General features: G+C 43.1%; 5 protein-coding genes across 7 annotated transcripts; 3 read left to right on the top strand and 2 right to left on the bottom strand.

Moving 5' to 3' along the window:
* Positions 1–238: 238 nt before the first annotated feature.
* On the top strand, positions 239–11,772 carry LOC117895780 (putative uncharacterized protein DDB_G0271606). Its single transcript, XM_034803678.1, is given in 9 exon segments — positions 239–482; positions 667–773; positions 2,817–2,843; positions 4,088–4,285; positions 9,706–9,953; positions 10,016–10,751; positions 10,753–11,054; positions 11,056–11,327; positions 11,394–11,772. Coding segments are annotated over 8 exon segments (1,902 nt in total). The 5' UTR covers positions 239–482; positions 667–677; the 3' UTR covers positions 11,417–11,772.
* Positions 11,773–13,859: 2,087 nt separating this feature from the next.
* LOC117895783 (bladder cancer-associated protein) lies at positions 13,860–14,694 on the bottom strand. Of its 3 annotated transcripts, none has more exons than XM_034803682.1 (2): positions 14,364–14,694; positions 13,860–14,302 (listed from the first exon to the last, which is right to left on the bottom strand). In XM_034803682.1, the coding sequence occupies exon 2, from the start codon at positions 14,227–14,229 to the stop codon at positions 13,990–13,992; it is 240 nt and encodes a 79-aa protein (XP_034659573.1). In that variant the 5' UTR covers positions 14,230–14,302; positions 14,364–14,694; the 3' UTR covers positions 13,860–13,989. The 3 variants fall into 3 exon arrangements, with proteins under 3 accessions (XP_034659573.1, XP_034659572.1, XP_034659574.1); XM_034803681.1 differs by having other exon boundaries at positions 14,398–14,694; XM_034803683.1 differs by having other exon boundaries at positions 14,443–14,585.
* A 1,035-nt stretch (positions 14,695–15,729) lies between these two features.
* LOC117895782 (CAAX prenyl protease 2) lies at positions 15,730–16,910 on the bottom strand. The gene is made up of 2 exons (XM_034803680.1): positions 16,411–16,910; positions 15,730–16,350 (listed from the first exon to the last, which is right to left on the bottom strand). The coding sequence occupies exons 1-2, from the start codon at positions 16,826–16,828 to the stop codon at positions 15,848–15,850; spliced, it is 921 nt and encodes a 306-aa protein (XP_034659571.1). The 5' UTR covers positions 16,829–16,910; the 3' UTR covers positions 15,730–15,847.
* Positions 16,911–16,969: 59 nt separating this feature from the next.
* LOC117895781 (succinate--CoA ligase [GDP-forming] subunit beta, mitochondrial) lies at positions 16,970–18,576 on the top strand. The gene is made up of 4 exons (XM_034803679.1): positions 16,970–17,167; positions 17,246–17,393; positions 17,456–17,555; positions 17,632–18,576. The coding sequence occupies exons 1-4, from the start codon at positions 17,117–17,119 to the stop codon at positions 18,566–18,568; spliced, it is 1,236 nt and encodes a 411-aa protein (XP_034659570.1). The 5' UTR covers positions 16,970–17,116; the 3' UTR covers positions 18,569–18,576.
* A 446-nt stretch (positions 18,577–19,022) lies between these two features.
* On the top strand, positions 19,023–20,671 carry LOC117894563. Its single transcript, XM_034801686.1, is given in 3 exon segments — positions 19,023–19,645; positions 19,647–19,871; positions 19,931–20,671. Coding segments are annotated over 2 exon segments (747 nt in total). The 5' UTR covers positions 19,023–19,117; the 3' UTR covers positions 19,866–19,871; positions 19,931–20,671.
* The last annotated feature ends 6,962 nt before the right edge of the window (positions 20,672–27,633 follow it).

The following is a 27,633-nucleotide window of genomic DNA, read 5'->3' as shown; positions in this document are numbered from 1 at the left end:
CGTTTCGTTTTATTTCGTGTCGGTTCGTGTCTGATCTTGCAGCTGTCTCTGTCAGCGTCACTGCTGCTGCTGCTGCTGCTGCTGCTGCCACCGCTCTACCTGTGTACTTGTGCTTGTGTTTGTGTGTGACGGTGGGTGCCGCTTGCAGTCGCTGCCTCAGTCACAGCCGCTGCCACTGCCACAGCCGTTGACGTCGAAAAAAGTTTTAAATCTGGTAGAAAAATCTGAAACGAAACGCGTTTGTGGCTTCAGACGGCGAGTGGCAGTCGTACAGCAAAGACGTAGTATTCCGTTTATCCCCTCCAAAAAGCCAACACAAAATAAATCCAACTACAAATCGAAAAGTTGGTCAGACAACTTTTGCGCTTCAACAAGAAATATACACAACAAAAAAACGACACCAAAAATCAACAAGAAAAACGCTGCAAAGTTTCAAAAACTTCCTTTTACTTTTATTCGAATTTTTGGGAAAAATTGTCTATGTAAGTGAACAACAAAAATAACGAAGATAAATTGCACAAAGTGAAAAGTGTTGGAAAGAGAAACTGTGAACTCAAAATGTGAACTAAAAAGGGAATGGAAAGTCCTTGGATACTCCTTCCCCTCCTCAAAATAAAAGGATATATTCAAACCCATTGAAATCTAATCAGATCCTCATATTTATAGTGAATCTATAGATGACCGAGAAGGATACTGTCTCCATGGCTACTGTGCAAATGAAGCCCGACTATGCGGCTAGCGAGGTCTACAGCACCGCCAGTGAGCCGCCACCGGTAAGTACACCCAACGCAACGTCCAACAATTACACCTTCCCTGCCCCACCCTTCTCTGACAAGTGGCGCAACTAATTACGTAAAAAATGTCCCATTTTACGCATTTTTATTGGCAATTATTTGCGCTACTTTTGGGCCGAGATTTATTTTGAGTTCGATGGTTGATTGGTCGGCAGCCAAGTGGGTCCCAGGGTCAAACTTTTGCACATCCGCCTGCGTACCACAGCGCGTATGCGCAATGCGCAATGCGAGGGACTGCAGCAGTCTGCACGCAGCAGCAAACGTGAGCAGCATTTTCACCCAATCAGCCAAGCCAGAGAGCCAATGCAGCAGGAGGAGGAGCTGGAGGCAGAGGAGAGACTGCTGCATGCATAAGCAATTTGCTGCTGCAATTCACCATCACCCATTCCCCTTACCGCCTCTGCTGTCTCTTCTTAATGTGCAATTTTAAAAATGATTATTGTCTGGTTTGTGCATGCATGCAACGTGAGTGGCTTTGACAATTGCTGGTTGACATTTTCCATGGGAGACACAGAGACACAGGCCCATGGTATCCACAGTATGAGTATCCAATGTATCTGCAAGATACTCCAGCAATCGCTGACGTTCTTCGAGACAAGGTGTGAATGGATCTGTGTAGCCACTCCATTATGGTTAGACAAATAGAAAACCAGCTCAATCGCAGTACAACGTACACACAGAGAGACCCGCAAGAGAGACCTCCTAATACTCCAGTCACGACGTGCGCTAAACAAATGCCAAGATATAGCATTAGCAATACGTACTTTGACTTGTTCAACCCGTTTTCCCTCAGCCATACTATATATGTATATATATATATTAGATTATTAGATCTCGCTCTCTCTGTCGCTGTCGGCGGCTGTGTTTTGTGTGGGTAAAAAAATGGAAAATTTACATAAATTGCATTTTTGCATTTTTCATTTGTTTGCATTTGGCATTCAACAGTCAGCATCCGCATCAGCCATAAACAGATTTCATGCGAGGGTTTGCTCCCCTTTTCCCCTTACCAGTGGCACAGTGAAAGCCAACAGTTATCCAACAGGCAGACAGACAGACAAAGCCCTGATTGGAGTGCACTCTCTGTGTCTGTGTCTGTTTGTGTGGAGGTGAACTGAAGGACAGGCGCAGGCAAGACAAAAAACCAAAGCGAATTTGTTCAGGTGCTGAAAAACGAAAGGTTTAGCGATGAGTGGCATTAAAATGGCATTTAGGTGGGCTGTTTGAGTTGGGGTAAAGATTCATCGATTGCATGATTAATGCATGGCCCAAAAGCGTAGGATTTAGTGCCTTTTGTTGCGATGATTATAGGACTAGCAAGCAGCCGCTGGGTGACTCGTCAATATAACAGAACTTATTCAAATGAAGTGTATAATCAACACTTTAGAAGTATCACAAGTTAGCAGGGGATTTACAGCGACCAAATCCTTGGTTCTTCCCCGCTTTGTCGCATTATTTAATTCTGGCTCTTCACAAGCCAGGGGTTTCCCTTCATGTGCAGTCTCTCTGACCTTTCTAATAACTTACAACAGCCTGCCACCAACCATCAGTCTGGCCATCAATCAGTGCCTCAGTCTGTCAGTCAATCTCTTTGGGTGTTGTTCAGCCTTCAAAGAGAGACCACGCCAAAGAGAGATAGACACCCGACCGACCCTTGGCCAAAAGCTTTCCCTTTTCTGCATTGTTTGTTTTTCCCCGCTCATATGTGTTAATTATTACTAAGCGATTGTCCCCTGCCCTATCCGCTGCACCCTCCTGCCTTACAGTGCAATCTCATTAACCTTTTTTTTCTCTCTTTGTATTTTTCTTGTTTTTTTTTATGTATCTCTCTGTGTGTGTATGTGTGTGTTAACCACAAAAATCGTTTTGTGAATGCAAAAAAAAAAAAAACTGAAACCAAAACCCCCTCCAATACCAAACCCACAACCGTACCCCGCATCTGAAACCGTGATTGACATATATGAAATTTTCCCTGTAATCCCGAAATATACACACAAAAACCACACAACAAAACACCAACCACAGATGGGATTTTTTAACTTTAATCATCAGGTTTGTCGTTCAAGTCTTTTGTCTGCACAAAAAACAAAAAATAAAAAAAATAACCACCGATTAAAACCTCGCATTTGAGTACAATTTGTAGAGTTGAGCTCGGATCGGATCCATTCACTTCCACTTCACTGCATGACGATGATCACTACTCACTCTATTCACTTTGCTCCACTCTACTCTACTCCACTCTGCTCCACTCTTCGCCCCTCTGTAACTCACTCACAAAATTCACTTTCGCAACTTGCATTTTGGGGCCACGCCACGCCACGCACGTAAAGGTGTTAAAAAAACACACACACACACACACACACACACATTGCACATTTCGCTGCACACACAGATAGCTCACAGTCGAAAGATATAAAACTGAAGACATAGATACATATACACAACCCAAAAAGAGGAGCCTCACCTGACTGCACCTACATACAGCCAATGTGAAGTGTAGAAGACAAAAATCTTCAAGAGTTTTCTCTTGGGCTTGGCATTTCCTCAATTTCTGCGGCGAACCACGACTCGTCGGCCGTCGGCCGTCGGTCGCCTCCTCTTCCTGTTATGCAATCAACCTCAAACCTCCAATGTTTTTCCTTCTTTTGTGCATATACACAATACTCGAACTTTTGTTGATATTTCAGGCTACAGGCTTTTTGCATCAGCTTGTCAATTTTTGCACCTTCAGCGGAAAGTTCAATATTAGTCACAGCCGCAGCCACACGAAAGAAAAGAAAACAAATAAAAGATCTGCTCAAAGAAAAGTAAATAAAAAATCTGCTCACAGAAAAGTAAATACAAAATCTGCTCACAGAAAAGTAAATACAAAATCTGCTCAAATATTTGCAATGATCTAACTGGCATTCAACATGCCGATACACTTCCAGCTTTCCATTAACATTTGCAACAAGTTAAAAAAAGAAAACACAGTGAAAAATCAAAGAAAACCCACTTGAAAAACATTTGTTCTTGGTTTTCTTTTGCTGACTTAAATGTTTTCTTCACGTTTGCCATTAAGTTCGAGGCGGGAAACGTGATCGGCACGGCTAAAGACCAACAATTTGTAGAGTAAGGTCGCGGCGCTTTTACCCGCTTGACCCCCAAAACAAAACAAAAAGTATACACACAGAGAGGTCATAGACAAAACAGCACGTACTCGTAGAAACAACAAATCAAATTGCATACAAAAACTAAAAATAAATAAATATATTATATATTTCATGGCTAATCTCTTTGTCGCTTTCTTTTTACAGGCCTACAAGCGTCAGGCGAATTCGGTGAAAATCGCCAAGATCACCGCCTTCACCGTCATCGCCTCAGCCTTTATTCTGGGCTCCTTCATACTGGCCTCATCGTATCTGCAGGCCAAGGCCTCGTGCGATCAGGTCCAGGCCCTCGACTCGGTGCTGGAGAAGGAGCTGATGCTCGAGACCCTGCAGCAGGTGGGAAAGGTAAGTCCACTGTTACCCCTCAATGAACATCAGATATAAATCCTCCTTTATGCCTCAATGACTATCAGATATAACAAAGTACGAGCACTGTATCGTGTTTTGCAGTTGAAAAAGAAATAATATATGTACAGATCGGTTGGTTAATGATACGCGCAGCTCTTCGCATGGTTTGGCTCTGCCACACACACACGCCACAGATTGGCTGTTGCCCCTCCTCCAACAAATACAATTATTCGAATATTAAGTATAATTACCGGAAAATGTAGCTACAATCTCGTGGATAGCCGAAAAACAGCAGCAACAGCAGAAAAATACATGTATTCCGTGTGTAATTTCCCTGCCAGCCATGTGGTGTGTGGGACTGCACGCGCTATTAGTTCCAAAGTGGTTGGTAGACTGGTGACAGGCAGTGTACCGGTACTGAAAATACATATGAAGAAATGTAGAATATATTTGGGGTTAGAACTGGGAATTAAATGGCCTCGAATATGGTGAAATTGTAGCATAAATTGTGAATTTTTTGGGGGAAACTAAAGCGTTTTCTTTTAGATAAAACAAAAATCGCAGAAGAAAACATTAAAAATAAAGACCATAAAGTAGCAAAATGTATGCTCAAAAATTGAGGGAAATTTGTATGCAATTTCATTGTATTTTCTACACTTTAAGCGTTCGAGCATTATGGCTATAAAAATAAAAGACTTCCTACTACCTTTCTTCTCTACTTCCTTTACAATGTCTGCCCACTGCTTCAATCAAAATTGATTGAATAAGCAATTTCATAAGACAATTGCGTGCTTCCTTGTGAAATTTCACCCATATACACAATGCACACAGATACTCGCATATAACCGAATGGCCGTAACAAAAAGTAACCATAAAATGTTTAGATTTATGACCATAAATATTGACGGCTGGTGTCTGGCGACTGATGACTGGGCAGGGCGCATACATAATTCGCATAATTCAAATTTAATGACAATTTTGCTAATCATTTCCAAATGATTACAAAGTTGATTATGGCCAAGACTGCACCGGGGAACAACCAACGACGACTGTCATCAATATTCAATTAGAGTACTGGCTGCTGCTACCCAGTGGAAAGTTCACAAAATTAAACAGCATTAGAGAGAGAGAGAGAGACCATGGATGACTGGGTGTCTGCCTGTCTGTCTATGAGACTGCAATTGGCTTCGATATCCAAAGAGATGTGGATGAGGTTATTCAACCCAATTCGATCGGGGTCTGTGGCTTATGTAAACGAATGAGTAAGTGAATGAGTGAGTGAGTGAATGAGTGAATGACTGAACGAATGCAACGATAAATTCAATCAAGCGAAATTCCCATAATTTGACGCTTAAGTGGACACCGAAATGGTGGGGAGCTTGCGACATAATAACCAGGAGAGGCAGCCACCACCATCCACCATCCACCATCTACCATCATCCAAGCAAGCAACAACAGTAGCTGTAGCAGCAACCGAGTGGCAGACAATTGCGAATCAAATGCCAGACAAAGTGAAAGCAGCCAGCAGGCAACAAAACATGTTGCAAGCAGCCCCAGCCCCCGGCCCCCACCATACACACAAAACCGTAATCCACTCAAGCGCGCCTCCTCTCTCAGGCAGCGGGCGTGTGGGCGCGGCGCAGCATATTGTGGTAGCTGCTGCTGCAAATGCCAGAGATCATCAGCTGTGGCAATAGCAGAAGCAGCCAGCAGCAGCCACCACTAGAGATGGCTCTGCGGAGATCGTGAAAGTCTGCTACGATTTCCTTTAATGAGGCAGATGATTGCAAATTGTTCGGGATTTCAGCTTTTTAGCTAACTTTAATAATTGGTAATAATGCTTTTTAGGAGCTCTACTGGTAAAAATAATAATAGATGGGCAAGCGACTGACCATCGCGGAATGGTCAGGGAATGGTCTTTAAAATGCTTCATAAATATAAAGAAAATGTACAAATTAAAGCATAAAAATTATACCCGTAAAAATCTAAACGAGAAGGCTCAAGAAATCGAATAATTATTTTTAATTGTTAAGATTTTGCTTTTTACAGTCTTTCAATGGACATTTTTATTTCTAGACAGTTCTTTTGGCTCTCTATAATCAATTAAAATGCTTTTAGAATTATTATTTTCACAATTTACCAACTTCAAAGATGCCCAAATGAAACCCAAACATGAGTCAGAGTTAGCGTTAGCGTTGAAGTCAAAACCTGTAGGTGATTGCATTTTTATAACAAATGTTTCTATTCTTTCTTTGTATTCTGCCCCGAATCGCGACTCGTTTCAGCAATGATTTGCGTCTCCCTCTCCTTAAACATAAAGAAAAGTAAGCTTCAAGTCTTGCATTATTCATATTATTCATAATGTATCTTCTGTTGCTCAAATTTGAGGCACACACAAACGCTCTTTCAGTGTGTAAATATCTGTCCCAGATGAAGATCAATCTTCTCACGTGGCCATCGCTCTTGCAACAGGCCTGGCCATAATGCAATTTGGCTGTCAGTTTTTTTTCTGTTGCTTTTTGCTTTTTGGTCTGGCGCCGCTTGGCACCAACTAAGCAAACAGTTGGCAGTCAACGACAGAAGACCAATGGACTGGGAATTGGAGACCGAACGAAGACTCACAGAGAGGCCCCACTAAGCCCCCTTTACATTGTGGTTTTGGCCATAGCCTGTTGACTGTTTGCCATTTAAGGCGAGTTGCGCGCTTAAGTCTTTCGTTTCTTTCTGTATCTTTTCTGCTTCTCTGCCTTTTTTTTTGGGGACAAAGCAAATGCTTTTTGGCCTGACGATTATGTAAGACACACATACGGCAGAGTACTCGCAGAGACCTATACAAATATTGCCAGCCAACGCGTAGATACAAAAGATACACACAGAAACATATAAAAAAGCGTGAAAAAAATATGCACAAGAGGCAGAGAGAGAGAGGGAGAAACAACTTATCATACGAGCTATGCAAATTGATTTTTATTTCTTTATGGATGATTTCCCTAAAGAAATTACTGAAATGCCTTTAGAATTTCAAATTGCAGGCTTGCGTCAGTCAGTCCCGTGGGCTAAAAATAAATCTTGTTTGTTTTTTTTTGCACAATAAATGCCTACTGTCTGTTGTGTCTGTCATTTTAATTGCACAAAGCATTCAATTTGTAATCATTTAATTGTCATCTTAATGCGCCACTCGACAGCTCCTCCCCGTCCGTCCATCCGACAGTCGATTCTCCACATGTCTCGTCTCGTCTCGTCCCGTCTCGAGCGTTTCCCCACACACACAAAAACAAATTAGGGGCAAACAAATGTTCTCTTTGTATTATAATAGATCTCTTATCTCTCTCAAGCTAGCTCCGCTGTTGGCCTTGAAAATAACTAAAGCCAGAGCGGTAGAGCAAAAAACAGCAACGGAAGAGGTTCAGACTGGATTTTGTTGACTGGTTTTCGGGCTCTTTGGCTCTGGCTCTGCCTCTCGTTTTCAGTTTTTGTGTTTTGGTTTTTTTTGCTAGTTTTTCTTTTTTTTTTCCAGGTACATACTCGTATATTTTAAAGTGAAATTTCGCAGTTAGTGTGTCACCTGCTGCCTGCGTGCCTGCCAAATGACTCAGGTTTTTGACTCAATTTCGCGATGAATCGATTCGAGTTTAATCTGCATTTTGGAGACAGGTTTAATGACAGACCCACAGACAGGACAAGCTGCTGCTGCGGTTTTTCTGGGAAGCTGTGAAAAGAGATTTCTTCTCTGAACGAACACAATTTGTGTGTCTGTGGTTAAAGTTTTTTGCTTCAGTGAATTTTAAAATTGTTATCACTGTGCTCAACTGTACTTAGAAATGTTTGACTACAGTCTGGAGACTTTAAACTTTGGTTTAACTATGAAAAAAAACATTGCAAAATAAATTCTAGCACTTTGAGACTCATAATAGATGCAACTCTAAGCAGGGGAGAAGGTTTTCAAGTGAACAAAAAAGAAAAGCTTCAGAGTTTCATTAAAGAAACTTTAAACTGCTTCTGGGAAAATCATTAGAAAGCTTAAATCAAAGTAAATTCTACAGAAACATCAAAGGAACTATTCAGAATCTTAATTTAAAGCAATTTAAAAGTAATTCTCATCTTAAGAACTTTACACTAACCCAAAGCAAACATTTTGCTGTTTGAATCATTAAATAATCAGTGGAAAAAATCACTAAAAATCAATCTTAATCCATGGAAATCGTTAGAGAATCATCAATGTAGCTGAAAACCGATATAAATCTCCACCGTTCTGCGTTCAGTTTCAAAAAATCAACAGAAATAAGCCAATATGCAGATGGAAATCTCTTCAGTTCTGCGTTTCAATGTCAACCTCTGTTTTTTTGTATTTGTCAAGTACACAATGACCTGCAAAATAAGTGATCCACAAACCGGATACATAAGGCATTATCCATGCCATAACACTTCTCTCTCTCTCTCTCTCTATAGAGTACCTCTGTCAGCCTCCCTTTTTCATGGCTTGGCATTAATGAGCTTCAAAATAAAATAAATTGTATTTTCATTGCTGTTTTGTTTTGTGGCTGGGCGTGAAGTATGCTTAGCCACGTATCCCCACCAGATACACACAGCTAGAGCCCCAATAGACATTTGTTCGGGGAGGGGAACTGCTGTGATTATGTAATTTTCTGTTTGGCTGTTTTGTTTAGACTTCTCGAGAGTCGACAGAGCCAACAAACAAGTTTATTTCGATGGCATTTTACTCTTGGTTTCAGTCGCAGTCGACTCTGACGAGAGTCCGTATGTAGGTTGGGGTCACATCTCCGCCAGGCAAATGACTCTGCCACAACGCTGCTCATCGGATCTCACATTGTTTCGAGCACGAAGCACCGAAACCCAGTGGAAAACAGTCACGTCAAGAAAACTACTACTAGAAAATTGAAAAATTGAACAATTGCTGTTACAGTCAACCATTTTTTGAGTAATTTTCATAACAATTTGGGGATGACATAAGATGATCTAAGACTTCCTACTTGACTAACCAATTAAAGGTGTAGATAATGAGGGTTTTGTTGGAGATAAAATCCGTAGATGGGAGGGTACACATGTAGCTATCAAATCTCAGTGGATTTTGATCTGCTGGCTGTGGTTTCCCTTGCCTAATGGGTCCGTTATTCTTGTCCTTTGCCTACGCTATTGCTGTACTCGTCTTGTTGAGAGAGTGCGCATGGAGAGACTTGACCAGAGAGGATTGAGAGGTCAAACTCCTGTTCTGCATTTCGTCGTAAATCTAATTTGGCATAGGAAGAATGCTTGGAATTCGCCAGAGTAGAAGACAGAAGAGGTTTAAAATCAACGACAAAGAATATTTTCATTCATTTAAAAACACTTCCCAACAATTCTAAACTCTTCCATACGTTTCCCCCTAATAATCTCCCTCTTCTTTGCCAACCTTTCAGGAACTGCCCCGTGCTGAGCCTCTGCTGGGCGGACCCAACTCTGCCGATGAGTCTGAGCTGCAGGATCTCGACCAGGATATGCGCAAGTCCGCAAAGGAGGACTCTGGGGACAAGGACAACACCTCGGACAAGGATAATTCCTACTCGGAGAGCGATGAGACCGACGAGATGCAGAAGTTGCCCGGCAAAATGCCGCTCGAGCTGGACTTGAGCGACCTGGCGGCCGCCATTCTGCGGAACAACAAGAAGTGAGTTTGTCTTTGTTTGTCGAAGCCTGAACTTTTGTATGAATGTCCTGTATCCTAAGTAGATCCCGCATGAACTGCGTGGTGGAGCGCAAGCATGCCGAGGAGATTGTCGACTCGCCCTCGAAGACGGTGGCCCTGCCATTCGGCGTGAACCTCACCACAGATCCCAAGAAGGCGCGCATCACCGGCGAACGCATTTCGATCTTCTGCGATGGTGGCGACGAGGCCAGTCGAGAGGAGAAGGAGGCCAAGCGTCAGCGCGAGGAGGAGGAGGACTCTGACGAGGATGCCGAGCCACTGCGTCCCATGTTCATTCCCTTCCAGCGTGTGCCCATTCCATTCGGCCGCATGCCCGACCAGATGCCGCTGACCCACATGCCACAGCGCATGATGCCCCCAGCCATGCAGATGCACCAGCACCAGCAGCTGCCCCAGCAGCAGGGACCCATCATCATCCGCCAGCTGCCGCCCCCGTTCCAGCACCTGCCCATGCGTCCCCCCATGCCGCCACAGGTGATGCAGGCCCCGCGCATGGAGTCCTCCGAGGAGCAGCAGCAGCCCAAGATCCAGACCCTGCGCATCCACATGCAGCAGCTGCCCTTCCGCGAGATCCACGTCGCCGATGATGTGCCCATGCAGATCCCCGCCCAGCACCGCGAGCAGCAGATGATCCAGCAGCAGCGTGAGATGCAGCAGCAGCGCGAGATGCAGCAGCAACGCGAGATGCAGCAGCAACGCGAGATGCAGCAGCAACGCGAGATGCAGCAGCAGCGCGAGATGCAGCAGCAGCAGCGAGATGCAGCAGCAGCAGCGCGAGATGCCACAGATCCAGATCCAGCACATGCCTCTGGGCATGGCCCTGCAGCGTGTGGGCATCACCGCCGATGATCTGCGCAGCATTCAGCGCATGGCCGAGGACCGCATCACCGATGAGCTGCGTCGTTTGGCCGCCGAGGAGAACACCGACTCCAATGAGGGCAACGCCTCCAGCGAGGAGGATGAGCGCGCTGATGTCTCGTCCAGCTCTTCCGAGCAGGCTACCACCGAATCCCAGTCCCAGACGCAGCAGCAGCCCGAGCAGCAGCAGCAGCCACAGCAGCAGCCAGCAGCACCAGCAGGAGGCCAGCGAGCAGCAGCAGCAGCAGCAGCCGGAGCAGCAGCAGCCACAGATGCGCCTGCAGCGTTTGATTCTGCAGCCACTGCCGGAGCAGCCACGTGATACCATGACGCCACCCATGCCCGATCAGCCACCACAGCTGCAGTTCGGCCGCATGGTCTATGGCCGCAGCCTGGCCCAGCCCGTGCGCATTCCCGTGCCCATGATGCAGGCGATTGAGGCAGGAGCCGCCGCCGAAGAGTCGCAGCGACCACATTGTGAGTATAATGAGATTCTGGAGAGCCATTGAATACCCAACTAAACCCTCCTTATCTTTTCCGCAGTCGTCCAGCCTCGTTCCGTTTAAGTAACAAGAAGACCACGCCTGTGATTGCTGCTCTGCGAATCGAATCTCGACGAGAAACCCAGGAGGAGTAGAAGGAGTCAGCTAAACCCCCGCCCAAACCCCAAGATCGAATTCAATTTGTAGCAGCCAAAACCCCCTTAAAAAAACACCAAAATAAATGTTTAAAAAAAGTTTTCAACACTCAAATTTTCCAAAAACAAAAACATATTTTGTGGCCTTCTTCTGTATGTCTCCCCCTCGTATATTTGTATATTTTATATATGATTTATGTATATCCGATATATCTGATATATCCTTATGTATCTGCGTGTCTAACGAACCAACAACAAACATTCCACAATCCAAACAAAAACAAAAACAAAAATCTCCTGTGAAATCCCCACAAAAATGTGAAATGAATGTGAAAATTGTGAAAGTTTTTCCAATACAGTTTTTCTTTCAGTACCTTTTTTGTTGTTTTGAATTGTCTACAGTTTTGTTTTTCTCACAAACACACACACACACACGCGAACACAAATAAATCCGATGGAAATTTTTTGTACATAAATTATTATCGTATTTTTAATTAATTAATTGTCTTGTGTAGTTGTTTAGTAAATTAAGAGAGCGAGAGAGCGCGCGTTTGCTGAGATCTGTTGTTGATCCGAGATCTGATCCGAACCCTTTGATGTAATCAAATTCCAAAAAAGATAAAAAGCAATCCTTAAGCAGCAAAATAAAAACAATGTGAGAAATTTGTACATTTTTATATACATAAAATATACATTATATACTATACACACAACACACACACACACATTTTGAAGCGAATAAAATTGTGGATAATTGGAAATCAAATTGGGAATATTTGTGTTCTTTTTCCGGTGCGAGGGTTGCCGTTTTGGTCTAGTCAAAACGAAAGTCTAAGGCTACAACAGCTGTTGGGATTTGTTGTTGTTCAAAGGAAATGCCCGTCTGTTTGTGACAAATTGATCTGGGGGAAAAATTTCCATTAGAGTGATTCACAACCATTTTTTGGCAGAACTCATTGCAGATTCGACGCAAATCCAAACATACATAATACAGATTATATTTCATCATGGCAATACAGAACATACATACATTTGGAGACTGGCGACTCATTTTTGCTATTGATTACCGCAAACAAACAAATGTGTGGTCAACGTTATTGGACGCAAAACAAAATTCTGTTGAATTGAGAGAATTCTGAGAAGAATTGTAAATATTGTGACAGACATTTAAAACCGGTTTCAATGATATTTTGTTGTTGTTTTACTAAATGTATAACAACTCAAAAGGCTACACATGTATTATGGATGAAAAATTAGAACTTCAATCCAGGGATACATAGAATTATGTACCAAAAATTATGTACCGATACAGGGATACACAGAATTAAATAAATAAATCCTTCTGTCGCTAATAAATCTTTACCCTAATATTAGATCTGTTGTAGGATGGATAACAAAAAGGAATTAAACTGTGTGAGTCTACCATAAGGTTTCCGAGGTCCATTGGTAATAATTCTTTTATCAAACAAAGACATTTTACTGAAAATTTTCTTAATTTATCAAATTCCAACATCAGACTCAAAGGCGTGTGCGTGTTTTAAAGCTGATTCTACATCCCACCATGCCCCCCCCACAAAAAAATATACTTTATAAACTAATAGCATCATTTATATATTTTATTTCTATATTTTTCTCTAGACATGCGTTTTGTTGCTGTTTTCAATCGCGTCTCAAAATCATACAAATTCGCAAAAATCGAACATTTTCTCGTTTTGTTAATCAGTTAAGAATATACACACACATAAAGTATATTTATCAGTTATGTATATATATAATGTACATATATAGTAAAAATCAGTGCATATCCGTTATATACAATTTGCATGTGCACAAAAGACAGGGACAACAGTGGGGGGATGGGAGGGAGACAACAACCGATGTCAGCAGCAGCTTCCTTTGGCTCTCCTCAGACAAGTCCTTTTTTCTTTACAATTATCCTTTTTGTTTGTATGTATAATTAATATTTATATATATGTATATTATGTATGACTAATTTTAGGTTGCATTGACGAGTGTGGGAATGGGGTGGGATGGTCTAGCGGGGCGGGGACTACGTGATGTAAAATACGTTTTTGTTTTTCTTTTTGTAGACCTTTAGAAATTGAATTCGTTACGCGTCGAAGGCTTTAAAAACAAATACAAATTTTGCGAAAAAATTACAAACATTTAAAGAATGATAGAAGGAGGGGAGTTGGGGGCAACAGTTGATAAGAAATGATTGGAAATACAACACACAGAACAACATTTTTCTATAACTCCTTATCTTCCGCCTGGTCGGACTCACTCACTCATGTATCACCGATTTTTTCAGTTTTTGTATTTTTGTGCAAATTATCCTCTACTCTCTCTCTCTCTCTCTCCTCTCCTACATCTTCTATCGTTTCGTTTTCGTTAGGATGTAAAGCTGTAACAACGCGAACGTAATTTCATGTTAAAATAATTATTATGATTAGCACTCCTCCTACTACGCCTCCTCCGCTCCGACGACTCAGACGTTCTTCTCTAGCCATTCTCACACTGATTCCCCTCACAGTTGCCCCAGAAGATGCAGTTGCCCATGCCGCTGTAGCAAATCAGCGAGACGGTAGTGAGAAAGACCAAACTGCAGATGGTGCAGGGTTTTCGCTCCAGAAAGAATCCCACCAGATACAGCACTATGAACATCACATGTGTCTCCATCAGCGCTGGATTCGTGGGCTTTGGTATGAGCAGCACCGGCAGCAGGCATTGCAGGCAATACATTGTGTCCGAGGTGACGTGTTTTCCGTGTCTGGGTGCGTGAATGAAGTGCTCCTGGCCAGTAGCGTTGACGTGGCTGCAGTGCGTTTGCATGTAAGAAAAGGGGGGCGAGGCTTAGTTAATTGTTCTATAATTACTATCTCGACTGGTTGTCCTGGGCAAAATGCGAACCAGAGACGTCAGCAGCCAGCCAGCACACGCCGCACAGTCGCTCGCTCTCTCACTCTCGCGCTGATCCTCTCCAGGCGTGCGTGGGCCTCTCCTCGTGTTCCTCTTGCGTTCTTGGCTAATTGCGTTGCTCCTTTGCTGTGCGTTTCTTTATAATCATCGCATATTTGTCCGAATGCTAGCCAAATTGTCTATTTCGCTACAGCGAAATTGGTTGGTCGCAGAGATGGGTCCGCATTGACCAGGTACTTCAGTTTTGTGTTGAATATTATAAAAAGTTACTGAACATTTTGAACTCAAACGAGAAGGGACGTGTGAGACGCTTCTTACGCGTCACAACTTTTATACCCGGCACTCAGTACTACATCTGCAACTTAGCGGTTATTTGTCAAATTTTACATTTTTTCTTCATCTGTCATCTACATCAACAACACTACTCACGCCAACACGCTCCTTTAGCTCGCCACCCTCCCCTATAGACACACACTGCAGAGTCGCGGCAGAGTCAGCGGCAGAGGCAGCGGCAGAGGCAGCGGCAGAGGCAGAGGCAGTGACGTGTCAGGGCCAGGCCATAAACAGCGCGAAGCAGAGTGTGAATGCTGCGGGACGGGGTGGGTTTGGCTACTGCAAATTAATTTCTTCATTGTGGCTATAATAATGATCCAATCGTATCCCAATTTGGTGATCTGATAGATATGGTCATTCCCTACGGAATGGCGTTTTTAGTTTTCTGCTATCTTCAAAATTGTAGATTTGGGAGGTTTTCGCCCTTTGCGGAGGCGGAAGGGGCGTGGCTCATTTTGAAATACACTTGTAACAGTGTGAGCATACAGAAGTCTGGATGCAAAATTTGATGGCTCTAGCTCTTATAGTCTCTGAGTACTAGGCGCTCATCAGGACGGACAGACGGACAGACGGACAGACGGACAGACGGACAGACGGACAGACGGACAGACGGACAGACAGACAGACAGACAGAGACTCGGCTATTGATGCTGATCAAGAATATATATACTTTATGGGGTCGGAAACGTTTCCTTCTGTGCGTTACATACAACCATTATGTGCACAAATACAATATACCCTATTTACTCTTCGAGTACCGGGTATAAAAAGAGTTTGCCGAACGAACACTAGAATTAGAATTGTGCCAAATTGTCGGAGCATTGTGTTGTCCGCTTCAGTGTTGGTAAGTGTATGCACACTGTATTTGCAAGTGTTGGGTAATAGCGCTAAACCAGGGCTACCCAAGGCGTTCAAATTTAATTTATTTATGCATTTTATTTATTTATATTGCACGGAAGACTTGTCGATGCATATATATTTATATATGTAGTCGGAATTTGTGTGATATGCATAAATAAGTACATATGAGCGCGTGTCATACTATGGCCACAGTCAGAAAACACAAAATAATTTAGCTATAAACTTCACAACTCCACTCATAATCCTCCTACACATTCCAGTAGAGCGTGTTCCCGTAGATGGAGGGACTGGTGGCCAGGGGCAGCAGTAGTATCCAGCCTGCCAGGCCCACTACATACAGCACAATGGCCAGCACACGCCGCCACAGCTCCTGCTGCCAGAGATCCTGCAGGTCCGGCAGTCCCATGTGATTGCAGAACGCATGGACCAAAAACGGCGCCACAATATGCCCGGTGCGAGCAAACAGAAAGGCCGAATAGAAGCCAAAGAGTGTGGTGTAGATGAACTGGAACAAACCGATCAGCAGGGCGGTGCTCAGCTCCACGCCCAGACTCAGTCGCTCCGCAATGTGATGCAGATGAGCGACGCCAAAGAAAAGCGGCGTAATAAACACAGCCGTCACGGGCGTAAAGCTCTGCAGTATCAGCGGCATCATGCAGGCACGGAACACAAACTCCTCGCTGAGCGGTGCCATCACATGGTTGCGCACCCAAATGATGTTGTGCAGGCAGCCGCGCCAGTAGTCCAAATCTAAAAGAGAGAGATCCGAAGTGAAGCCAGCACGTGGAGGTTTCTTTTCCCAGCACAAACCAAAGTAGGAACCAATCGACTCGTTTTGGCAGTTGACAAAGATGGGTCCCATGAACAGCAGCATGGTCAGGGCATAGGGAATCACCACAGCCTGCCACAATCCCTGCCAGCGAAAGCCAAGCAACTTGGCAAACGATTCCTCGCTGAGCAGCTCCGGCGATGAGAAGTACCACACGAAGAACGGAGCAAATAGCATCACCACCGAGACGCTGGCAAAGCGTCGCTTAATCGTCGCCGGATGGTCCCGATTGTGTTTTGTGCTCCACACGTAGAGGCTGCCCACATAGAGCACGGCCAAAACGAAGCAGCATGTCACCGATGTGATGATGGGTATCTGTGGCAGTGTGTTCGCGGCGGTTAGTGCCTCCAGCACAGGCTGTATTGTGGTTTTGGGTGGCATTTCGCTCGCGTTAAACATATAAATGCGGTTTATTCGTCATTCTCTGTGCCCAGAGAGATAACGTGAAAAAAGTACACAAAAACAGCTGTGCCACGACCAGGGCTGCACAGATAACAGTGCTCTGTTATGGTAACAGCAGAGTTGCAGCGATCTGGCAGCCCCACGCACTCTTGTGATAAGCAACAACGGCGGTGGCGGCGACGTTTATTTAAACAATCGAAGCATAAACTAACTCGCCAATAAAGTGCGCTGCGCCATAAAAATAAATTGAAATCAATTATCCAACGTAGCAAGAGTGCAGTCAATATGTCGTTCCTGATTAAAGCAGCCGCCTGCACACGCCAGCTCGTTCATAAGGTTTCCCCAGCGCCCAAACATCTGTTAAGGAAAATGAGAGTTGACCTTTGTCTTCTTTGTTTATACCCCACAATGCAGACTCCATTGTTGCTGCAGCAGCAGGTGCGTCAGCTGAATCTCTTGGAGTTCCAGAGCAAGGATCTGCTGCAAAAATACGGCGTGGCCATCCAGCAATTCAAGGTCTTGGATAACTCCAAAGCCGACGCGGATGTTGTGAAGACTTTCGGTAGGAACCGGTCGAGGTTTATGTAATCACAGCATTAATTGGTTGTTAATTATCGCGCGTAGAGTGTCCCGAGTATGTGGTGAAGGCGCAGATACTGGCCGGCGGCCGTGGCAAGGGAACATTCGACAATGGCTTCAAGGGAGGCGTGCACATAACCTCAAAGTAAGATATTGAAGCGGGCCCCGGCGCCGCAGATAACACAATTAATTGACCTTTTTCCACTCTCTCTATTCGGCAGCAAGAGCGATGTGCTCTCGCTGAGCAAACAGATGATCGGCAATCGACTGATAACCAAACAGACACCAAAATCGGGCATTCTGGTCAACAAAGTGATGGTCGCTCGCAGTGTGAACATCACACGGGAGACTTATCTCTGCATCTTGCTGGATCGCGAACACAATGGACCCGTGCTGATTGCCTCGCCGGCTGGCGGCGTGGACATCGAGGCTGTGGCCGAGGAGACACCCGAGAAGCTGCTCACCGTGCCCCTGGACATTGGCAAGCCCATACCAGAGTCCACGCTCATTGAGGTGGCCAAATTCTTGGAGTTTAAGGGCGACACCGTCAAGCGTTGCGCTGAGGAGATTCAGAAGCTTTACACGCTGTTCAAGTCGGTGGATGCCGTGCAGATTGAGATCAATCCTTTGGCGGAGACGGACAAGGGCGAGGTCATCTCGGTGGATGCCAAGCTGAACTTTGACGACAACGCCCAGTTCCGGCAGAAGGACATCTTTGCCATGGACATCACCGAGGAGGAGGCCGATCCCCGTGAGGTGGAGGCAGCCAAGTACAACCTCAACTATGTGGCCATGGATGGAAATATTGGCTGCCTGGTGAATGGCGCTGGCCTGGCCATGGCCACCATGGACATCATTCAGCTGAATGGCGGCTCACCGGCCAACTTCTTGGACGTTGGCGGCGGCGTCAACGAATCGCAGGTGGCCAAGGCCTTTGAGATTCTCACAGCCGATCCGAAAGTCAAGGGCATCCTCGTGAATGTCTTTGGAGGCATCGTCAATTGTGCCACCATTGCCAATGGCATTGTGGCAGCCTCCAAGAAGCTAAAGCTAAATGTGCCACTGGTGGTCAGGCTGGAGGGCAACGAATGTGGACAAGGCACGCGAGATTCTGAAGAACTCGGGACTGCCCATCCAAACGGCCAGCGATTTGGATGATGCTGCCCAAAAGTCGGTGGCTGCCTTGAATTAGAGAGTTTAGGATCGCGAGATTATGTCTTCCAGACGCACATTTAGCATTTAAATTGGACAGGCCTTTTAGATTTAAGTCTTTAACGAAGAATATAAATCAGATTCTGTTTTTATTTTACCAAAATTGAGTTTGTTAACACATTGAATCGGGTGTTATGGGTAAAATATGTGTAGTAGAGAATGGAAATTTCACACACATTTAGCTGGAGATCTTTACTAAACATATTTGATAAAATTGCATATCTTTCTGAAGTGAATATGGTCGAAATAATTAAATTTGTTAATCAATTTTGATTTAGCTACATGTGGCGCCAGCGTGCGGCCAGCAGCTCAACACCCAATGTTAACAGTGTACTGTTAAGCGCGCATGTTAATAGCATACCCGATGCAACCCTGTTTTAACGCTATCGATATCAATTTATATTCAACAGCCCATCCCTAGTCCACACCCAAAGCCCAACAAACAAACATTCCATCGAAATCAGCGAAATTAATATCCAAATTCCCATACAAAGCATGCAAAAGTCGTCTCATTTTGCACGCGAGGATTCCCAGGAGCATCTGCCCACCCACCCACATCAGCATCAACAGCACACCGTCAACATGAAGCGACGCACCCTCTCCGGCAGCTGTGGCGTTGGCGTCTTCATCTTTGCATTCGCCTTCATCGCCATTGCCTTTGCAACGCCCAGTTGGCTGGTCAGTGATTACCGCATTACGGGCGCCAAGCTGGATCGCCTGGGCCTGTGGGTGCACTGCTTCCGCTCGCTGCCGGATGTCAACGACGACAGCCAGCGACGCTTCTTTGTGGGCTGTCGCTGGGTGTATGACCCATTTACCACGGGCTACGATGAGATACGCGGATTCCTGCTGCCAGCCTTCATGATTGCCACACAATTCTTCTACACGCTCGCCTTCATCGGCATGCTGCTGAGTGCCATTGGTGTGCTGGTCTTCTTCCTGTGCGCCGGACCCGACCAGAAGCATTTCATTACACTCATCCGATCCGTGGGCTATGTGCTGCTCGGCGCTGGCGTCTGTGCAGTCCATTGCGGTCATAGTGTTTGCCGGTTTTGGCAATCGGAATGGCTGGATGCCGGAGCATGCCAACAACTGGTTCGGCTGGTCCTTCATACTCGCCTGCGTGGGCTCCGTGCTGACCCTGGTGGCGGCCACATTATTCCTCAGCGAGGCGCATGTGCAGCAACGCAAGCGCCTGCAGTTCAAAGAGTCGCAGACACGCTTCGAGTTGGTTCGCGGATAGTTACGGGTAAGTGTGTGGCATATCTAAGCCATGGACACACAGGCTTAACCTTCTTTGTTTTTTAGCAGCAAGCAACAAGTAGCAGCGGAGGCAGCAGCAGCAACAGAAACAACATTCCGTCCCCACGACACACACACACAAAACAAAAACTTCTACGAAGAATTCTCACCATAATAATTAAATTTAGTTTTTTTTTTAGTTGGAAATGTTTATGCAATTGCCAGACAACAACAACGACAACGACGACAGACAGTCGGAGAATACCCTTATGACACCCAGCATCACATCAGTTTCTTGGTACTTATGAATCATCCATCCAATACGACAACTACAACAAAAGTTCTAAACGAAGACTGAATGTATCCGAAATGAAATCTTCTTCCTTCTGCAGTATTTATGCAAACAAAAAAGACGCTCAAAAAGTGACTCATTTTATTTTATGTAGAGTATATGACAATTTGCATATCAAACACAACTTTTTCGCTCAATTAACAGCAGTCAGCACACAACAGTCGCCCGCAGCCCTTCCACCACCCACCCACCCAACACTCTCATACATAGTACACACTTTTGTGTAAAGTCGCAGAGCTCGTGTCTTAATGCTAGCAACGAAATGTTACACTCGTGCCTTAATTAGAGAAGCTTTTTTGGTATAATTTAGATAGTGCTTAAAATACATATTACTATTAGATTCGACTACCTGAACCACACAGACCTGCGACTACATACCAACAGACAAAACCCCATTTGGATTGCATAAACTTCTGCTAAGAAAGTGCCTTAGTTAAGTGACCATTTACACAGACCTAAACCAACAAAAAACCTAAGCAAAAACGTCCAATAACTTATAAGAATCCAAAATGAATAGAAAGAATTCCCTTTTATACTCGAATATTTTTGAATAGAGTTCCAACCATATATTATAATTAGTGTTTTTTCCAAACTAAAATGCACTGTTTTGCATTTGAATTTAGCAATGTAAAAACGAACCATCTTTATACAAAAAAAAACCCCCCATATACAATAATATGTGTAACATTTTTGATGTACAAAGCGAATAAAGTTTTTATTGTATACACACCAAATAATAACAATATTTGAATGCAAGCGAGTTCAAGGCGGACCCCGAGAGGCAGGGGATTTAATACAAACAATGCAGTTTCACGCTTTTCCCATGGCGCTGCACATTTTGGGAAAACCAAAAGCTTTTGTACGCTGCAGCGCAGCAGCTTCTGAGGCAATGCTTGGCATATGGAAATGCATCGGTTGTCTGGAGTAACAATTGATATGGCATCAGATTATGACGTTTGGGAGGCGGAGGCTGAGCCATTATCTGTCTGTCTATCTGTCAAGTCAAACGATTTGGAAGTCAGGTTTTCATGTCATTAAATTGGGAAATTGTAGATGAAAGATGTCAAGATGAGAGCAGGAATGCAATCGCAAATTGGAAGAAGATAAATCAATTTGTAGTTATATTTCAACAGAAGTCCTTGATCCATTTGAAACCTTTTTTTCCTGTGCAATAATTTTGTTTCGAATCTTCTACTGCCATTCAAAACGCACCCCAAACCAAACCCACATCAAATAGTAATCTAAAACCCATAATATGTACATATATACTTAATCCCACTTTTATTATGCACATTAGTTAGATTACAGCCGCTTAAAAATCCATTTTTTAAAGGTCTCATGGGCATGTCTGTGACATCCTCCACACTCTAGTTGATTAATTGTGCATTTTAACTGCCAGAGTAAATACTCATTCAATGTTTGATCTTTTGAAGGCTCTTTTTGCCTTTCAAAAGTTTCGAAAAAAAAAAACAAAACCCCTAACAAAACCACGAGTATTAGATCATTTTGTCAACACATCTGGTGCGGCGGGGGCTTATTCATTCGATTACTTAAAAACTCTTTTAAATGGTAACCATAACAAATTGAAATATATTAATGTTCACCCGACTTATAAAGGCATAATTAAGACAGAGAGAAATATGGACCACACACACCCCCCCACATATTTAAGACCTGACTTGGCAAAGACATTAGCGAAAGGAAGCGACTGAAAAGAGAGAGAAAAATATATTTTGTCGGACTTTGTGAGGACTTGTTGAGGCGTGAAATCGGCCTGAAGATAGTTGGGATTGATGGATGGATGGATGGATGGGGATTCGCTACAGATCTGATTAGCACAAAACAAATTCAAAGCAAACCGGATGCCTGTCTCATGACTGACTGACTCAATCGCGCGCAGCCTTGGGGCTGGCCTGCTAAGACTGCACAAAGATATGTGCTAAACGCAAATTTATTTACGGTTTTTATTATGGCAATACAATGCCCCCCCCTGTAGATCGCTCCCTCACTCACTCTCAGTATGTTTGTATGACCTCACATGCCGTTAGCATGACAAACACAGATCCGCTTAGTACAGTTATTACACGGAACGGATTAAGAACTTTGCGACTTAAACTAAACTTAAACAGTGTGTGAAAATTGTCGAGAGCTGTGTGCTTGAATTTACCGCAGAGTTGATGGACAGCCTGCAGTTGATTAATCCCCTCCCCGCATTTTGGAGCAGTCTTGTAATTAAATTTGATTTAAGATTCGTTTTTTCATGGAGAATTAACATGAAAAATCTTCCGAATTGTCCGAAATACGGAAGATTATAACACAAAATATGTGTGTATTATAAAATATATTAAAAGAGACATAAATTTAAGCAAATAAATTAAAATTTAATATATAAATAAATACAGCAAAAAAAAAAAAAAAAGAAACCAAAGACAGAATAAATTTTTGCTTAATTTCGTTTCAAAGATGTTTCAAGATTTTCCATTTGCATAAAATGCTACGATAGGTATAGTGTGTGTACAGTTGAGAACATGAATGCTATGAAGAACGAGAATCTAAAAAAGTTAATTTCCAAAAAGCGTCAGAACCGATGGCTGGCTGGCTGGCTGGCTGCTTCATTAACAAAAGGCAGTAGACCTGTTCTTAGGCGGCTGTGGCCCCTAAAGATTAATTGCCAACATTTTGCATAATATATTCAATCAAAATCGAACGTCAATGAACGCGTAACCAGCCTCTACATTGAAATTAAGAGTTAAGACTTTCCGTTGGTATTTGATGAGAAAAACTTCGAAATCGAAACTGAGAGTATGAGGCGCCGACGCCGCCTGCGATTACGCAAAACTCTTAAAAATAAACTCTTTTATAATAAATATAAATAAGCAATGGACAGCAGATGGACCACGTTGGTCCATTAGATTGATTATTGTTTGTGCCACACGCAAAGCAAACTTTCCTCTAAAAATCCACTTATTGTCTTGTCTTGCCTGGTGGCTGGTGGCTGGTGGCTGGTGGCTGCTTCTGCTGGTAATCTATAAATATTGATTGAGTCTGCCGCGCGAAGGTCATTAAAAAGTTTATAGACTATACACATTTTTGGGTCTCATTTTATTTGCGGAATAGAACGACATTTGAATGTCAATTTACACAAATTGGTTCAGGGACAAGGAGGCTACCAGATTAACTTGTCCGCTTAAATCATTCGCCTAAAAGGTTTCCTTTTATGGCCCGCCACAGATAGATCCTAAGATCAGATCAGGAGAATGTCTCTCTGGCTTGTCTCTGACGTACATTAATTAATGGAATATTTATTTGAATTCTTGTTTTTGTGGGTATTTTGCAGAATGTATTCTAAACAAGATTAGGCAAGGATTATAGTGTTTGCTAAAAGCAAGTTTCGATCCATTAATATATGCATCCCAAAAAAAGTTGAAACATTTCTTTATGGCTGGAAGCTGAATGAATTTCAATGAACAACCAAAAGCGGAAAGATTTCTTTGCAAATATTCCTGTTTGCTTTTTGTCCACTCCACCCCCCAAAGAAAGTTCTTTGGCCAAATACGAGTTTCTGTTGTGCTTTTGCTTTCTTTTGAAAGTGAAAATAATTTCTAAAGTTATATTCTAGTGAGTTTTTCCTTTCAATTGGCTGCCCACGAAATCCATCATCCGCTTATGTCAGACCACCCGTGAATTTTTAGGCATTCAATGTCTCACCTTTTTGGAATAAATTGTATGATATGTGCGTCAACAAGTTCCTTGAACTTCACACAGTTACCTCCTAAAATAGAACAGCCATCTAGAGAGGGAGCGGAGGCTGTCGAGGGAGAAGTGTCTTAAAGTCTGCGCTGTTCTAGAATATTATATCACACCGCAATAACCAGTATCCCTCCACAATGACCATAATTTTGTCTCTCTTTATCGAGATACATATTATCATTTTAAATGGCCAAAAGTCGAAACTCAAACCCGAACGAGTGGCCAATCCGGACACGCAAGATTTTGGGGACATAAAAATAGTGCTGATCCACATCGTTAGATATGGTTTTCGGGGTGGAGCTACTGCTGAAGCGACAGCAACAATAACCATAACTTGTATGTAAAATACATTTCACAACACTTTCAGATAAGAAACTTGTCTACAAAATTCTAAAAGAAAAGTCCTATTAACACTCCATCGAACCGATCGAACCTGTGTGGAACGAATTCGAATTTTAATTCTAATTTATGCGCACACTTTTTGGGTCTACCAAATGAACTTTATTTAAGCGCAAAAAATAAAGAAGAGAATGCGGTCTGGCTGGGGCTGTGTGTGCTGTGTGCCAATCGTAAAAAGATCGAGTAGTTCTTCTTGATTTTTTGATGGTTTAGGTTTTCCAGATTTTTGCACAGTTCTCTTTTTTTATTATCGAAGTTCCGATATTAGGTAAGCTTTTTGTGCTAATGGCGGTCCAAAAATGCGACTAATTGAATTATTTCTATGCTAATTCTTCTCTGCTTTTATTTTCGAAATGGATCGTAAAATTGTTGGTGTTTTTCTTTAAAAAGTGACACCCGATATGTGCTCGGGGGCACAGAAATCAGCACTTAAATGTTGTTCAATTTTGAACTAATCTTTAGATTTATTTTCAGATTTTTAGATACTTCGATTAATGTGTGTTTTTATTTGTGCGAAACTTCAATGCCACTGGTTTTTAATTTTGTCTCAGCTTGAATTCCATTTGAGGTGTTTCTTGCGGTTTTTGGTATTTCCTGTGGACCAACAATGTCGATAAATCATCGTTGATAATTATCTGATAGCGCAGGTGTGGTGCTTAAGCGGTTTTTTTTTAAAAGATGTTAAAGCTCTTCGTGGTTGGTTGGTATGGTTTTAATGATATTGCTTAACGGTGTCTTTAGGCTAAAAATCAGACACCTTCAAAGCAAAAACAAATTGCAGTCCCTGTGGCTCTGCAGCGTGTAAAAAGGAATTGCCTTAGCCACAATCCCTAACGCTTGTTATCTCCTCATTGTGGCTGAGAGGAAGAGATCTGCTTCCAATTAATTTCCGTTTCAATTAACAAAAGAGAGAGAGAGCTTGTGGGAATGCCGTCTCACAAGTGCACAAGTAGAGCCTCAAGGCAGCAGCAATCTCAAGAGACATAAACCCGTAAAAAGCTTTTTTTCAATGACTTTTAACCCGAGCAAACCATTCATATATGTATGTGCCTGTGCCTTCTCTTTAACAACCCACAAAATACACTTAAAGGTTGCGCTTTGGGTTTCTGTTTGAGCTTAATTTGGTTTCATAAATCAAACAAATGCCTCCGCTTATATATTAATAAATATTTATAGTATTAATGCTGCGGCTGGATTTTGAAACAATATTTAACATACTTGAACGAATATTTGTGGCCAGCATAAGCTCTGGTCAAAGTGTATCTCGCACCCATAAACCCAAATCGAATCGAACTCGGGCCCCAAACGGAAGTACAACGATATTGGAACCACCTCTGAGAGAGGAAGTGGCTAAATTTCTGGTTCCAAAAACTCTTTTGATTGATTGCAACAAGTTGGAGTAAATTTGTTTGCAGTTTTGTTCGAGGCATGTTCAGCCTTCGTTCTACATCCCCTGCACCTGTAGCACCTGCGTAGCCCCGCCCTCGTCCATCTAAATTGTTAGCTATAATTTCAGATACATGAAGTTTTTATGTATGTTCTCTCCCCCAACCACCGACCCAAAGACTTGGCAACAATTTGTATGCAAATGATTTGTTTATGTCTGTTAGCAGCTGCTTGCTACTTCTACTACCAAGCAACCTCTACCTTGGCCAAGACAGAAACAAAAACAAGTTCTTGGTGTCTGATATCATTGATAAGATGGCCAATGCCCAAGGAGATTGTTATGCCACCCGACAATCGCGGGTTGTCACTCCCGTCAGACAGATGGACAGACAGACTGGCAGACGAGGCTCCACTGTCATTTGTCTTTGGCATTATCTTGTGTTTTAATTGGCCGCAAATTCTTTTTGGCTCAAGTGAAATTCTCACGAATTTGTGTGCTGGCCAGTGGAGCCGAAAACAGGAGCGGCTTTAATGTATTAAAAATTAGGCCCATAAATGTAAAAGTCGACCTTTTTTCTGTAAATTAAATGATTTCATTTATATTAAATGATAAATTTTGTACACGTTGCTACCCAAAAGAATACCCAAATATGTGTAATAAATCTTTAAAAAAACTCAGAAATGTTGTGGAAATTAGCAAATTCTTTAGCAAGATATACTTTGCTGCCCATTTAGCCTCACTCCTCTACTGTTTGATCGTCAGAACACGTCATAGGCCTTTTGGTTTCGGTACTTTTGATTAATATACAACTTGACTAATGCATTTTTAATGAAACAGCCAAATGACATCATAAAAAATTGGTTCGAATGGAGCCACAAATTCTAAAAGAACTACAAGAACATATAATTGTATCTAACATTGTTTTAAGCATGGCAAAAATTCCCAAAGAATTATGTGATGTAAATTTTATCGTAATTTGTATCTCAGCTTGTTTAATTTTTGGCTACCCAAAAGATGTTCCAGCGGATGTTAATTTATCTACGAATCTGTGTGTGTAGCTGTGTGAGGCATGCGGGCATTCGTTTCCCTTTCACTTGGAGGCCGACATTCATTCCACAAAACTTCTCCTTTCGGCAGCTGCAGCATGACATTAAAGGATTACAGACATTACTTGGGCGTCTTTTTAATCACGAAAAAAACCTAAAGCAACGCCCGGAAATGCCACAAAAAGAACAAACACTGTAAAAAAGAGAGCTGCATAGTTGATTTCATCTGTGTGGCTCCACAAGGGCAACGGGGCAGGGAGTCATTCAACTTCGGTTACATAAGCATTCAGCATCAGCGCATCGATGATGCGTGCAACCCGGACTCGGAAGCAGCTGCAGCAAAGGGACATTGCTGTGCGCGTACGAGTATCTCCCGCATTGAAGGTCAACGAATGCCACATGCAACACGCGGCTCTGAACGGGGATCAAGGGACTTGCCCTGCACGCAGCCACACATGACTCATTCGATTCGGTTGAACGATTTATGAACTCAGATTAAACGCCTTTTTTGCATTCCCGCAGCCAGGCATCACCGACTGATTGCTTCTTGACTCACAAGCCAAAAGTGACATTTGGTATTTACACAGAAACAAATCGCAGCCCCTGCCCCTGCCCCTGCCTGCCACACTTTTCTGTCTGCCTGTTTTATGGTGGTAGGCTTTCTAAATTTGGTCACAAAGTATTGGCCAATCTCTGTGTGGCTTTTAGTCGCCTCGAATTCTGTTTTGTTTCAACATGAAATATTGATCTTGGGGAGGCTGGGAGTTGCGTAGTTTAAATCGAACTTGAGAAGACTCGTTGCTTGTGGCTTGTTCAAAAAACGTATCTTAAAATC

Source organism: Drosophila subobscura, chromosome J, assembly GCF_008121235.1.
Source record: "Drosophila subobscura isolate 14011-0131.10 chromosome J, UCBerk_Dsub_1.0, whole genome shotgun sequence".
Lineage (NCBI taxonomy): Eukaryota > Metazoa > Arthropoda > Insecta > Diptera > Drosophilidae > Drosophila > Drosophila subobscura.
Note: the sequence above shows the minus strand (reverse complement) of the source record. Positions and strands in the feature narration are given on the sequence as shown.

What these genes read in the sequence shown, in the direction of transcription:
- LOC117895781 (XM_034803679.1), top strand. Translation starts at nt 17,117, where the DNA reads ATGTCGTTCCTGATTAAAGCAGCCGCCTGCACACGCCAGCTCGTTCAT. An exon ending in CACGCCAGCTCGTTCATAAG is followed by an intron (nt 17,168 to 17,245) that starts GTTTCCCCAGCG and finishes CCCACAATGCAG; the next exon opens with ACTCCATTGTTGCTGCAGCA. An exon ending in GGCGTGCACATAACCTCAAA is followed by an intron (nt 17,556 to 17,631) that starts GTAAGATATTGA and finishes TCTATTCGGCAG; the next exon opens with CAAGAGCGATGTGCTCTCGC.
- LOC117895782 (XM_034803680.1), bottom strand. Translation starts at nt 16,828, where the DNA reads ATGTTTAACGCGAGCGAAATGCCACCCAAAACCACAATACAGCCTGTG. An exon ending in GTCGATTGGTTCCTACTTTG is followed by an intron (nt 16,351 to 16,410) that starts GTTTGTGCTGGG and finishes TCTCTCTTTTAG; the next exon opens with ATTTGGACTACTGGCGCGGC.
- LOC117895783 (XM_034803682.1), bottom strand. Translation starts at nt 14,229, where the DNA reads ATGTATTGCCTGCAATGCCTGCTGCCGGTGCTGCTCATACCAAAGCCC.